The following is a 14,985-nucleotide window of genomic DNA, read 5'->3' as shown; positions in this document are numbered from 1 at the left end:
ACTAAAGCTCTAAGCTTATAGTTATACTTTGCATTTGATGCAAGTATGTGTGATGCTTAGTAATTTATTGCCACACACAAAATATACACAACACTCTTCAAGGATTATTAAATTAGTATGCAAAACCCACATGGGTATTGATCGGGTTCAGATTTAATTGCAGGAGGGCTATTTTATTAGAGAATAAATTAAAATATGTACTTCTTTAGATTCAGGTGTTGTCATGTTAATAGATTACTGCAAATGAAAATAGAATCAATACTCTTCCAGGTGAGATGGAACAGGAAGCGGGCAATACCATATGTTCCAAAAATACTGTGAAATCAATTTTGGGTTTTGAGTTCATTGAAATCAGGAGAGTCCCAGGGAATTGCTAAAGCCACCATTACATTATTTTTCTAAGCAGATGGGTCAGTGTTTCAGGGCTTTGGGTCACAGGGACATCTCAGGCTTCACTCACAGGAAGAGAGGGTCTTTTATATGCTGTGCTCTCTAAATCAGAAATGATCCGATTGTGAGTTTATGTAGTGTTTTGTCCAGAATTGAATTGAGGCCATTGTTTAGTAATGTATATCTCTCAGTCAGTTCTTACATAAGGTTGAGTCCACATTGCCACAAACACTGTTGCAGCTTTGGTTTTCAGAGCCTTGGTGTATGTTATATGCATGTGTTTATGCCTGTGTGTGTACATGTGTCTGTATATATGTATGTGTGCATATGTACTTGTTTGCATGTTTGCATATGCAAGTATGTGTGTATATATACTTGTATGTGTATATGTGGTTGTGTATATGCATGTATGTATATATATATGTGTGTGTGTGTGTGTGTGTGTGTATGCTTGTGTTTGTGAGTATGTGTGTGTATACATGTGCATGTGTGTAGTGCCTTGCAGCATGGTATTAATTATTCTTCCTACTAGCTGCATCTTCTTTTTCCCCCCTTGGGAAAAACAAATCAGCTAAATGGGCATGTCAATCATTTCCACCTAATTTCCTGGCTGGAGTTCAGAGTAAATTAATGCCTGTGTCCTTAGTAAGTATAAAAGTTTAAATTCAAGATGGACAACTCAGGAATCCAAGGGATAGCGAGGAAAAGAATTAGATGTAAATCAAGGTAGAAATGTGGTTGACTTTTTCTTAAATCATAGATTCACTACACTCTGTCTCACTAGCCTGGGACATCAATGAGACAGACATTTTGACAGAAATGAACTGCCTATTTTGGCAACTTTAAAACATGTATTTAATCAATGGCTGTTACAATGATTTGGTAAATGACTGTTACCGAGGGTTGAGGATGTGAGAAACTAATTCTTGTTTTCTACAAACTGTTTCCTTCCCAGTTCCACCAGATCAGCCTCGGCTCACTGTATCCAAGACGACATCTTCCTCCATCACCCTCTCCTGGCTCCCTGGAGATAATGGGGGTAGCTCCATTAGAGGTAATGAGATGAGTCACTCACAATCACGTCTGTGGAACTGTCCACTGACCAAAAAAAAAATGGTCATCTTCATCAAATAACTGTCATATGATAGTTTATTCTCTCCCCAAACACCTCAGGAATGTATTTCCCCATTATGTACGCATGCATCTGGAGCACACATCTGTATTTATGGTGTTCTTTGAAACTCAGGTCATTCATACAAAAGTGAGCTATTAACAAACAAAGGAAAAAAAGAAAAGGATAAGAGGGAGGGGAGAGGAGGGGAGAGGAGGGGAGAGGAGAGGAGGGAAGAGGAAGGGAGAGGAGGGGAGAGGAGGGAGAACCAAGTTCCTGCTTCTCTGGAAGTTTTCTCTGTCTACACCTAAGCCTCTCCACACTACCTAGTTTTCTTCACTAGAAGCCACACTTATCTTGCTGGTTTCCATTTTTATTAACTTTCCTCCTTTCCGGTTGCCCAGAGTCATGTAAGAAAGTCACTAAGTTGTAATAAGCACGGCACACTGAGTCTTATAACTACCAGGTGTTATCTCCCAGACTCTGTCAGAGCTACACTATCCCTTCAATTCACCAGTTACTGTCCCCACACATAACTCAAGGTATAGGGTGTTCAGATTGGAAATGACCCTTCTGCAAGAAGACTTTGAATTTAGAGTATTGTAGCAGGGTCTGCGGGAGGCTGAAGCGAAAAGATACCCTGGTCATCCTGTCATGCATGGGTGGAGCAGGGCACCATCTTACTGATCCATAGCAAGGAAAGGGGAATGATGGAGGAGGTAGGCAAGAACAAGTGCCATGTCACAACAGAGGTCAATGGAGCAGGTGAGAGAGGAAGGGGCTTGGGCTCCAAGGGCAGAAGGAGAGGAGAAAGATGGGGAGACAGATGGAAAGACTCAGACACTGCTGAGTAGAGCCATGGAGCACCCAGCCAGCTCCTGGCTTCTGGGAACATGGCATCCCATCTCCTTTAGCTTTATTCTCAGCCATATATCCACTCTGAGAATAGTCCCTCTCCCCGGAAATCACACTGTGACCAGTCAAGACTTGGCCATCTTCTAAATCTAGTTGCTGGGATGTTGGCTGAAGGGAGACTCTTCCTTTTTATTTTTTTTGTCAGGAAGGAATAAGGTGAGGTTACTTTATAAAAATAGCTGATGATTAGGGGTGAGGCTGCGTCTGTGGGTTTGAGGAGCGTGGGACAGCTTTGAAACGGCTGCCATGGGCAAGGCACAGGGACTCATTAGCAGACAAGCAAAATCACTGTTGCCAAGAAGCCACCAGGACCCAGCTGCAGACACTCTACAGCACAAAATTGTGGTGGCCACAATTACTACAATAATCAGAAGCAATGCTGGACAGCTGGGGAGAGGAGTGCGTCACAGGGTACCAAAGTTTATGACAAGTGAGTGAAGTGTGGGTGCCAGTCAAGGCAACTGGGCCCCTGCTTCAAATGGCCTCACACGAGGGAGAGAGAATAAAATTCTTAGTGAAAAAAAATGGGTCTCAAGGGATCCAGGCTCTAAATTCCAAACAGTTTGAATTTTATTTGTCTCATTGAGAAGCCTGGGTAGCACCAGCGTAGAAGGTCTTGGAAGTGAAGCTGGTTAGGCTGACGAAGAGTTTCCAAGTCACTGAAATGTTTAGTGGTGCCCAAAACATTGAAGGACATCAGAAATCAGGCACCTGTACTGACAGGTGTTGATGTCACAGAATCCAGCAGCATCGGGAACAGAAATCAGGGGTCAGAGGTCAGATCACTTAGGTATTGTGCTCTCAGTGGTAGGAAGAGCAAAGCCCAGTCCCCAAGTGAGATGGAGTTGAGGCTGGAGTCTGAAAGCAGATCTTCTCAGAGATTGGCTGATCCTGAGGGAGCTCAGTAACACAAAAGCAGCCACGGGAGGTCCAGGAAGAATGGCTTCTGTGACTTTAGAGAGCCAGAGAGAAGAACAGTGTGGAGGATACTGATAACAACATGGACAGTAGCAGCAGTCAGTGATCCATACCTCAGGGAGGAACTGGGGGAATCTGATTGGCACTGGTTTGGGGCATGGAGCCTCTTCAGCATGGCAGATGAGAAATGCTCTGTCTGTGTTATTCCCCAGGGAAAGATAGACAACATTAGTCTCCCGGGGCCCTGACACCATGCATAAGTCACATGATGACAGTCTAGGAAACAAGGGCAGAGCAGAGAGATCACATCTGGCACCAGAAACATGATATAGATCGTAAGAAATAGTTTCAAGGACACCAGGACAAGGAGTGGGCACTGTAGACTGAGGTGGTTTGCATCTTTCTTGTGACCAACCTTCTAAAGCCCTGTTGTCACCCTGCACTGTGGGATCAGAGCACCGTTTGTGGCATTGTAAGGTAATTGAAGCAATGTCTGATATGGACATGGTCAGCGGTAGTAGATAACCACGAAGAGAATGGTTATAAGGAAAGATGAGAAATGAGGTGTCAAGCAAACCATTCACCCTGAGGAGAAGCCCTGTTTCTGTAGAACTGTCGGGATGGCTGCAGGCCTGAGAGCCCATTTTCCCCTGTGATTGCAAATATCCCCACAGTTGTATGTAGGAAGGCGGTAATGGCAAAGACTGCTATGCTCACTCCTGTCCTCATTGTCAAGACAGCCCCTCTCAGTCTATAAACACAGATTCAGACACATGCTCTGGCAGCTTGGTACTCATCAAAGCCAACATGGTGTTAATGGACATGGCTTTCTTTCCATGCACATGCAACAATGTAACCATAGTAGTAAGTAATAAATGTCTGGTGTGGCTAGCTAAAGTTATTCTCTAATCGCGTTACCCCACCCTTTCTCTGAACGTGAGAGGAAGCTTCCAGAATCAGGAAGAGTCGGAGTTATTCTCTTATAAAGGCACCCAGAATTACAGCACTCATCCTGTTACCTCTTCAGAGATAGCTCACTGGAACACCTTTCTGGTCGTTACAGGCTACATCCTGCAATACTCCGAGGATAACAGTGAGCAGTGGGGCAGCTTTCCCATCAGCCCCAGCGAGCGTTCATACCGCTTGGAAAACCTAAAGTGTGGGACGTGGTATAAGTTCACCCTTACTGCCCAAAATGGAGTAGGTCCCGGCCGCATAAGTGAAATCATAGAAGCCAAAACTCTGGGGAAAGGTGAGGATTTCTGCTGTTTCCTTCCTTCTTGCCTTCTTGAGTGAAGGGGGCGGGACCATGAAAGACTCGGTGAATATTTGAGTGGTTTTGTGTGTTTGAGCTTTCCTGTTTCCTGAAATAAGACTGATGACAGAACCTTCCAGAACGTTCCAGTTCCCAATCTCATCCTTTGACTTACAGTTCAAAGAAGAAAGCCCTTTGAGGGGGGGCCAAAAAGAGTGCTCTCTGGGCAGCCATGAAATGGGGCACCTGTCCTCATAGGTTTTGAGGCTGGAAATGATTGGGCTAATAGGTTAACACTTCCAAATGAATTGAGGTTTTTATCTGAAATAGAAGTTGTTCAAGATGAAGCCTGGGGAAGTGGCTCCCAGAGGTGAAAGGTGCAGCTGGGAATGGCAGAAAGAAGAGAGGACGCTTATCTAATTAAGAGAGGAGACTCCCTATCTGTGTAGCAAGGAGAAGAGATCTTATAAGCGCCACTCCCACCAGGAATGGAGAACCAGATGGCAGGAGAGAGATGGTGTTTGGGTCTAGCACCTGAGTTTTGGATACCAAGATACGAGTTTGGTCTGTGTAGAATAACACCACTAAGTCAGAGGCCACTGTACTAAGTAAGGGTTTGGATAGTAGAGGAGAACTGCTGATACTTCCCAAATCCCATTCTATAGCTACATGGGAAGGGAAATTATTCAGCTCCATATACTGCAGTGTGTGAACCACTTCAGAGAACCCTACACTGTGTAAAAATAGCCAGTATCCATTCAACCTCCATTCTGGCTCCACTACTTGTGGTCAGGAAAACTTACTGGTTCCCAAGGCTTTGGTCCCTGCTGTGAGTGACTGGTGATCCAGCCTGGGCAGAAGCAAGGCTAGACAGTAGCCAGGGGGGAAACACCTGAACCAGCTGTGGTCATCCATGTACCCACAAATGACACTGTTCTCTCCCACAGAACCCCAGTTCTCCAAGGAGCAGGAGCTTTTCGCCAGCATCAATACCACCCGAGTGAGGCTGAATCTGATTGGCTGGAATGACGGCGGCTGTCCAATCACCTCATTCACTCTTGAGTACAGACCCTTTGGGACCACGGTCTGGACCACAGCTCAGCGGACCTCTCTTTCCAAGTCCTACATTCTGTATGACCTGCAAGAAGCCACATGGTATGAACTGCAGATGAGAGTATGCAACAGCGCCGGCTGTGCGGAGAAGCAAGCCAACTTCGCCACGCTGAACTACGATGGCAGTAAGCTCACGGCTTCATGGCGTTCCTGTTTGTGGCTCGGGGATGTGCACTCGTATACTATTCACTCTCCTACGAGACACTTATCATTACCACAGAGTGAGCAGTGCCTCCATAGCCCTTTAGGGTTTGGGCCACTCAGTCCCCTCTCTGCGGGCTCCCTAGTCCGTTGTACACAGATGACTATCAGTGTGTGTCTAGAGTGAAGGGACTGAGGACTAAGGGGAACTCCCTGGGGAGTCTTAGTGCTTGAGTGGCTTCTCTCAGGGCTGAAGGACTCTGCCTCATGGTTCCGTTGCTTTGCAGATGACTGTGAGCTAACGCTGCTTTTGTTGTCTCCCACCCCTTCCCCATCCATCCCGATCCACACAACAACTTTCTTTTTGCTCTCATTACACCCTTAAAATTCACGTGCACAGCAGTTTTCCATGGCAAGGGAAGTTAGGTTAAACTCAACAGAAGCAGGGGCACCGAGGGGTATAGAATGGGGGATGGGTCAGGCTGGGCCTGTGCTCACACGCATGCATACCTTTATGCACATCCTAAAACCTAGGGAGTCTCTTGATCTCTGCTGCCCCAACTAAATCTTTTAAATTTTGGGTACCTAAACAACACCCAGCCCAGTGAAGCTGAGGCAGCTTCTCTTAACAATCAGACAATGGGTCTTCCTTACACCACATCCATGCTGGTTTCTGTAGCCCCACAGAAACCCTCACTTAGGAAAGGCAACCACAGGCTCTGAGTTCTGACCACCAACAGTGACTCATAAAGCTGTTTGGAGCTGTGGACGAGCTCCCTTCTCAGCCTTCTATCCATTTCGCACTGTTCCAAAGGGACTATGGTCCCAGGTAGGCCCTGAGTTGTGCTTCTCTCTCTGGCATACTGTGTTAATCCTCTGGCTTCCATCTCTTGCCCACAACCATTGCTTCTAAAGCCTATCTCAGATAGAATCAGATTCCTCTTGCCTCTGCAGCTGAACTCTAGGCTGTAGGAAGTACTTCCAAGAGAAGTCCTTCTGGTATTGGGCTCTACCCAATGGGCTGTTGTAAAGCCCTGGATCTTGGACAGCAGCTGCCTCTCCTCTTCAAGGGCCCAGGTCCCTCTTACATGCCCTCTCTCTGTTTTGTATGTGTGGCTTTATTTAGAGAAGTCTTTGTTCTAAGGATCATGCACAAGCAGAGCTACATTCATATCTAAGGTTTTCCACCAAAGGTGCCTGTTCTTACAAAATGAAAGGCTAAGACCATGGCTTCTATCAAGTGCATTTAAATGCTTCACCCAAGCCCCCTACAAGCACATGCCCAGTTGGACAGTCAGTGTATGTGTCACTTTGGACACCTATACTCTGGACCAAGGCCTGTACAGGTGGATGACAGAGAGCTTGCCACACATGGGTGGCACGTTGACACCTGGTCATGTCCCAGATAGTCTTCAGACTTTAATTATTCAGCTTCTGAGACAATGTTCAATGTTCTCACTTCATTCAGAACCATATTAGGAAGGTGTGTATGTGTGTGTGTGTGTGTGTGATTCTCTTTCCTGAAATCTGAAATAATTTCATGGCACAAAGATGTAAGAGTACATATTTGTTTTTGAAAAAGGTGGTAGACCTATCTAGTCCATACCATGGCTGTGTGGCTTTAGTATCTCTTTGGCCACTGTGCTTGTTTTCATATTAGGAAAAACACACATTGAAACAAAACCACCCTGATAGTTACTTCAGTCAGATTCCCAGCTCCCCCACCTCTTTATCTGAGTCACCTCTATTTCCTTCACCAAAACTTTCTATGTGTCCTTATGGTGTCCTGTTCACAGACCAGCCTCAGGCACCAATTCTGTGCCTCTTTCTTGGAGTCTGGATATCTGTAGGCTTGGGTTTGCTTCCCAAGATGCTGTGATAGTAAAAGAACTCACTCTGCTTAGCTCCAGCAGAGGTCAGAGAAGGGCAGGGGTTGCATTTTCATGGCTCCAGTTACTAAACAATATCATCTTTTTGCTCTTGGGATATATATATATATATATATATATATATATATATCATTATTTTTTCCTAAAGGCCTAGCTTTCTGCATAGAAAGGACAGTGGGAATGGAACCTCTTATGTAATGGATGATTGTAAGACACGTGCCCCATAAATCACAGATGTCTGCACCCTCGTGTTCAGCCTCGGGGTGGAAAGCATCTTAGCAGCCCAGAGTTCAGTCAACTTCTATTTTGTTTCTTACCGCTCCAAATAACCTAAGTTTTGTAGCATAATAACAAGGCCCCCGCCAGCGACACGCTTTTCGGTGACCTAGATAGACCCTCCCCTTTGAAATGTTGCCCTTCACTCCTTCTACCCTAAACTGGGAATTTTAAAAAGCAACTGTGAAACTGGGGTTGAAATCAAGAGAAAAATCAAAAGAAAAAAAAAGGTCGTCTATGTTTCTTTAGGCTCAGGAACCTTACATCCTCCCCAAAGGGGGTCTTCTGTCCAGTTGACAAATCTATTGTTCTTCCTTTCATAGGCAGTGTTCAAAGAGCCTTTAGCAAAAGCACCATGATTGACAGCCAAGTGGGCATTAGATTCCAGGTGAATCAAGGTAGCTTTTGTGAGCCCTGAGCCCAGACACCATACTGTCAGAGGGTGGCATCTTGGAATGTTCTAACTAACAAACAAACAAACAAACAAACAAAAAACCCAAAGTCCTTTACAAAGATGTGCTAGGGTGAGTTGTAAGTTTGGGTGAAGGGAGAGTTGAGAAAGTCAGCCCACAGAGATTCAGGGAGCTGGTCCTCTCATTTCTCATCACACAGACACCCCTGGATCACACCGCGCGGTCTCTCTGTAACCCATCATCCCTAAAAACTCCACCACGCCGTCACCATTAATAGCCATCTAACATCGTGGCCCTGCTTTCAGGTACAATCCCTCCACTCATTAAGTCAGTTGTCCAAAGCGAAGAAGGGCTGACAACCAACGAAGGGCTCAAGATCCTCGTGACCATCTCCTGCATCCTGGTCGGGGTTCTGCTGCTCTTTGTGCTTCTGCTGGTTGTGCGGAGGAGACGGCGAGAGCAGAGGCTGAAGAGGCTGAGAGGTAGGCTCCTGATCCCACCCCGTACCCCCATGAAGAAAGGTTAGCTGGAGGACACCCACGAGGAAGGACGTGTTCTCTAGGAGCCTGTTCTGCCCACTATGATTTGGTGCTGATGTGGGCCCTGCAGGACTTTGGAGCTCTGGGGGAGGGTAGTGGCAATGAAGCATTCAATCACACAGAGCCAGAAATGGAGCACAAGCAGCCCCCTAAACAAGTCCCCTAAATCCTCAATATTGGCAGACAAAGAAAATTAATTTCTCATGGGTCTTTCAAGCCTGCTCTGTTTGATTTTCAGTGGTTCCAGTAAAGCCACCAATTATGGCTTTAGCAAAAAAAAAAAAAAAAAAAAAAAAAGGAGCTTTGAGATTTGTTCTACAAATGATGTTGCCTGGAAGCAGAGATAGGGCCTTATGGTTGAGGTAGAGCATGGCGAGGCATCAGAACACAGTAGAAGAGCAGGGGCCCAGACTGAGACCCAGTGTGAATAGATTCCATTTCTCCAGTGTCTGACTCTGCGTGGTTCTGGTGATGAGGCTTCACAGTTTCTGAACAACGGCCCTTTCTCTGCAGTGCAAGGAACTTCAGATAAGGAACTCTGGGAAGGAAGCATTCTGTACCTTCCACTTATCAGGTCTTTAACCAACCTGTTATTTGGCCAAGGGTACCCAGGGGTATTTGTGTTTCAATATCAAGACAGTGTGGTGGAACAGTGTTACCTATACACATACACATACAAACATATGCACACACACACACACTTGTGTGTGTGTATCCTTCAGAGTTACATTTAAGGAGTAAGCCTTGAAACATACCCCATGCACACCGATATACCCCCATATTGCTTCCATACTTAGAAAACCTTGATCTCATCTGTAACTTCTTAAGCTAACCATGATCCCATTAGCACAGCTAGGTATGGTGCTGTCTGGTCTATCATCTCCCTCTAGAAATCTCCTGGTAGGTGATCCTCATACTTTGATATTTTCAATTCCCTCTCACTTTGCCAACAAATTAAAAGTTCTGAAGTCTCTTTAAGCTGACTGTTTGTCTTTCCATTAAATATTCCAGAGCCCAGAAATTCAGATGAGTCTTCTTCTAGTCTCATCAAAATATCCTCCCTAAACTACCTTAACCAGTTGCATTTCGAGTTTGTGGATGACCTAAGCACTCTGCTAGATTCTTCACAAAGATAAAGGGAATGTGCTCCCTGGATTCTAAGTACCACTGAGATGCACACTCCTCAGCATCTATCAGGTCACACATGCTAAAACAGGCCTTCAGACAAATCCTAGAGCCACATGAAGGAGGGACGGATGAATCCCAAATGGGAGAAGAATGAGAGCCGAGCATAAAAATAGAACAACAAGCCATGTGTGGAGAAACTCAATAGAAAGAGGATTGAGTTGCCTTGCACTGAGTGTTTGTCACTAGAGTATCAAGTGGACATTTTGATAATCCCCTTTGACCATAAACTCAAATAAACATCAGGGACATTGCCTTTGAGGTATCAAGTGACAGTCCTCATGTAGACAGTCATGCCAAACTAGTTCCACAGAGAAGGCTATGAGTTGGCTGAGACGCTTCACACCAACCGTCAAAGCATCTTACTCACTATGTGAGGACACACATGAGTGTGGCAGCTGATGGATTAACTAATGGGGCAGGACTTCTCAGGGCTGTAGCCAACCCCTCCCCACACCTTATCTGTCTTCTTCAACTACTGTTTTATTTTCATTGCTGTACTTAGACCTCAATACCCAACACTGCCTTTTCCTGTCAAGAACTTTTCTGACAAAAGCTCTTGCTAACAGGTCACAATGATAGAAGACCCACAGCATTTCAGGTTTTCCTTCTCACCAGTCCCTTGGCCCTTTCGTTGTAGCTTTGCAAGGCTATGTCCAGGGAAGATTCTGGGATTAACATTTTATTGCTAGTATCTCTATGTCTAGACGGGTGGTTTGTAGTTGGACCTCTAAGGGGAGCAATCTACCACCACTGAGGATCTCACTCGCTGAAGTGGTTTTGTTACCTTTGTGTAGAAGAAAAGGAAAAGCCATTAGGAAAGTTTCTACAGGGAAGCAACAAGAGAGACAGGATGTAGTCTCATGAGATGCTAAGGAGCAAAGAATTCAAGAGAAGAGCACAAGGGTACCAACACTCTTGCATTTTATAGGCACATGATAAAGGCTTCTAAAATGAAGAGTCTGACAGAAGAGGAGAGCCCCACCACTTTCTGAGATGGATTTAATTTAGCAAACTACTAGTGGTTGTCTACCATGGGCCACATATAATGTTTAAAAAAAATAGCAGCATTTTATTATTACTCATTATTTTTGATCACACAAGTTTGACAAGATCCTAGGAATCAGAAGATCCCTAAGATCCCATCCAGAGCTGTAGATCGTGATCCTCTGGAAGTGCTAGATCAAGGGTTACATTAGAGGACATACTCATCTCTCTGTAACCCTGAGAAGTGCTGTCTTAAAAGACAGAATAAGTTATGGGCACATAGAAAGAATCATGGAATACCAGACCAGTCCTCAGAGAGACCTACAAGCCACCTACCCCCTTGAAATGTCTATTAATAGCATAAAACATATCCAACTCAGGGAGGTCTGAAGCCAAGGTTTGAAGTCATGAATGTCTATTAACCCTCAGACTTCATTAATAATGCCCTTCAATTAAAAGCTGCCTCCCATAAGACCTAGGTCCTGTGCCTACATTCAAACAAGTTCCCATAGGTTTACAGAATTAGTGGGGAGAATTGCCCCAAATAAGGTCACCATTTCTAGGAACACATGGTACGCTGCATCCTCTTAGCAGGATCAAAAATGGGGTAAGCAATTTGAATAAGGAAAAAATAGAGTACCTGGTAGATATGCTTAAGGTTATGCGAGGCCAAGTTCAGACCCTTCTTTAGTGGTACTGTCTGAAGTTGGACACAACTAAAATATTTACACAAATGCCACCCCATGCTGTGTAGAGGAACAACCTAGTCGGAGAGTACAAGGTAATATTCTTTTATGCAAAAGCAACATGAAAGAAAGTGGGACTGGAGCAGCTCCGCCAGCCTATATTCTCCCTTCCTGAGGACTGACTAAATTTAGAGCAGAGCGACCTTCTAAATAGTCTTCAAGTACTAGATTTTTTTTAAAAATCTATATCCTTATTCAGGACTTCAGAAAGCTGCATCTTGCTTTTAATGATGCCCTGGTTTCCCCCAACTTCTTGATACTTTGAACTACAAATGAGTCACCAGCTGGACCCAGCAGCCCCAACCTAATAAAAATTTGATCCCCAAGTCTAGTGCTCTACTCCAATATCGGTAAAAGCTGTGTCCTTTAGGAGGGGTTTTCCCAAAGGACTGAAAGCCTGTTCTGGTGCCTCGAAGCAAGGGTCAACTGGCAGTGCCAAGACAAGAACTCTATCTCAAGTAAGATAAGCATAGTGATCCATTTGCCTTGTAGCAATCTGACCCCATTTCTCTAACAAAATACCCTTCTCCCCTTAAAACAAAAGATAGTCATGATTTCAAACATGATTCAAAATAAACAATTATTTCCAAACTGACCAGTGCCGGGTGGCCATTTCCCAAGAGAATCTGGGCTCGTGGTTTACAGGGGAAAGACTCTGGGGGGGGGGGGGGGGGTTGTGGGAAATCCTTTCCATTTTCTTAACTCTCCTGACTTGTTTCTCCTCTGTAAACAACCAAAAGTTTTCCCCATTTCTAAAACCAAAAAGCGACTTGAACTCTACTAAGCTCAGCCAGGAATGTGAACCTCAGAGCACGCTGGCACTTACACTTGAGGAAGGAGGGAAGATAAATATGCCCCCACACTGGAGTGCAGAACCCCCAGGAAAGAGAAAGAACACAGAGGTGGTTAGCTTCTGGAGGCTCAATGCCAAGCCAATAAACAGTGGTTGAAAAATACAGCATCAGGACTGAGGGATGTTCAGTTCAGTACCCACTTCAGAAGCATGGGGACCCCAGTTGGATCCCCAGATGCTACATTTTTAAAAAAAAAATGACAATAATCCTGGCACTGCGGAGGTGGGAACAGGCAGATTCCTGGGGCTCAGTGAACAGCCACCCTTCTGGTCAAGCTCCAGCCCGTGAAAAACCAGACCTCAAGAGAAAATGATGGACAGATGAATAGTGACTGAGAAGCAAACCCTAAGAGCTTCTTCAAGCCTCATCGTACATGTACACACATGCACACATGTGCACACACGTGCACACACATGCATACATGTACCTGTACCTTAGAGCTAGCACTCAGGGCACACATTCACGTGTACACACACACACACACACAATCAGGATCCTTTACTATGAAAACTTTTGTTTTATCTTCTGTCTTCCTCCAGTCCTTCCTTCTCTCTCTTCTTTCAGCCTCTCTTCCTTCACTCCACCCCCTGCCTCCTATCCTTTCCCTTTCTTTCTCTTCTCTTCCCTACAGTTGTCAGAGCAGAAACGGGTAGAGCTGAGTTTCTGTGTGAGGTTGTGCAGAACAAGTGGGCTGTGGGATGAGATGGAGGTGGAGCAAGGGCAGCTGGTGAGCTGGACACAAGAATGGGCAGTCTAGGGCAGGCACTGTGAATGCCCGGCTGTCTCTGGAGCTTTGCCTGGCTTGCCAGGGTGCTCTGCCCTGTCCTTGTTTGCTCTTCCAATTTTCTTGGGTCACGAGCATGGATGTCTGTCTCTGAGGACATTTATTTCTCCTCAGCTTTAAAATCTTCTCCCATGCAAGCATGCAGGTGATTGAAAGTTCTGGCTGGGATCTTGTTTAAAAAAAAAAACCCTAAATGCAGGTTTACAGCCATTGCAAAAAATAGCTGCTTTATAATATCCTTTCCCGTCTCAGAGAGAAGTGGGGCTGACAGTGGGGAGCCTTCAGATAGAAGCTTTTGGTGAGGGGAGCATCAAAGTGGGATCTGTTGTCCATAGATGGTTTCCTTTTTTGCTCTTGGGGTGTACAGGTGACTTCACAGCAGAGATTAGTCTAAGCACATGCCATTTTCCTCAAGAGCTTTAGATGAGCAAACATAGACCTGAGACTATGAATGCCAGCACTCTGTGTGTGTGTGTGTGTGTGTGTGTGTGTGTGTGTGTATCTGTATGTCTCTCTCTGTGTGTGTCTGTGTGTCTGTCTGTCTGTCTCTCTGTCTCTCTCTCTGTCTCTCTGTCTCTGTCTCTCTCTGTCTCTCTCTGTCTCTCTCTCTCTGTCTCTCTCTCTCTGTCTCTGTCTCTCTGTCTCTCTGTCTCTCTGTCTCTCTGTCTCTCTCTCTCTCTCTGAACCATTTATATGTTTTTAAAGCTGCTTAGCCTTGTAAGAAAGCCTTGCTAGGTTGTAGGCAAGGGCCTGGATGGAGCACTCCATGACACTATACACACCCACTGGTGTACACTTTCACATATTTGCAGAACCAGGAGGAGAGCAATGGTCCTCAGTATTTAATATGTAAATACTGAACAAGACCAAGCTGTGATGTTCCTGAAGCACCTGGTATAGCTCTCCTAGACTGTCAGAACTGCATACCTCTAGAACGAGCTCCCATAGTCCTGTTTTAGTCTCTCAGCACCAGGGGGAACCTGATAGGGTGTGAGCTTTGCATTGTCCATATTGTAGACTTAAAAACTAAAGGCTGGAAAGATAAATGTTTCCAAAGTAACATTGGGAAAAGGGGAGAAGAGAGCCCAGGTCACTGTTCCAACCCCCATCCTCCCAAGAAACTTGGCATATGCAAATATATTCAAATAAGAGACAGGCTGTCAGGATAAGCACAAGTAAGGTTTTAATGACTCATGGAGTCAGAAGAAGTGAGCATGCTATCAAAGGCATATAATAAATGTCATTCCCACCTTCAAAAACCCTGGGTTAATTCATTTTTTACCTCATCACTCTCTGTCATATGATCCCTAATTTTATTGACACGTTGATATATAATTTGTGACTTGAATATCTACCATACCTCTCCCAGAGTACTTTTGCCATTGACTACTTGGAAGCCAGCCAGTATCATATGCTCAGCCACATGGCTCCCTGCCTACTGCCAGACCCTCATAGTTCTCCACCACATC

The 14,985-nt window shown here is 45.1% G+C and overlaps 1 protein-coding gene across 2 annotated transcripts in view; it reads left to right on the top strand.

Moving 5' to 3' along the window:
• Dscam (DS cell adhesion molecule) overlaps window positions 1-14,985 on the top strand; it is a 580,573-nt gene that overhangs the window by 521,819 nt on the left and 43,769 nt on the right. For both annotated transcript variants that reach the window (XM_085832094.1, XM_021184771.3), the window contains exons 24-27: window positions 1,346-1,444; window positions 4,398-4,586; window positions 5,537-5,827; window positions 8,727-8,903. In XM_085832094.1, coding sequence (XP_085688220.1) covers window positions 1,346-1,444; window positions 4,398-4,586; window positions 5,537-5,827; window positions 8,727-8,903 — 756 coding nt within the window. The remainder of the gene's footprint in view (window positions 1-1,345; window positions 1,445-4,397; window positions 4,587-5,536; window positions 5,828-8,726; window positions 8,904-14,985) is intronic.

This window comes from Mus caroli, unplaced genomic scaffold (genome assembly GCF_978045245.1).
Source record: "Mus caroli unplaced genomic scaffold, Mus_caroli_1 scaffold_17, whole genome shotgun sequence".
In the NCBI taxonomy this organism is placed as follows: domain Eukaryota; kingdom Metazoa; phylum Chordata; class Mammalia; order Rodentia; family Muridae; genus Mus; species Mus caroli.
The sequence above is the reverse complement of the archived record's forward strand: the minus strand, read 5'-3'. Positions and strand labels throughout refer to the sequence as shown.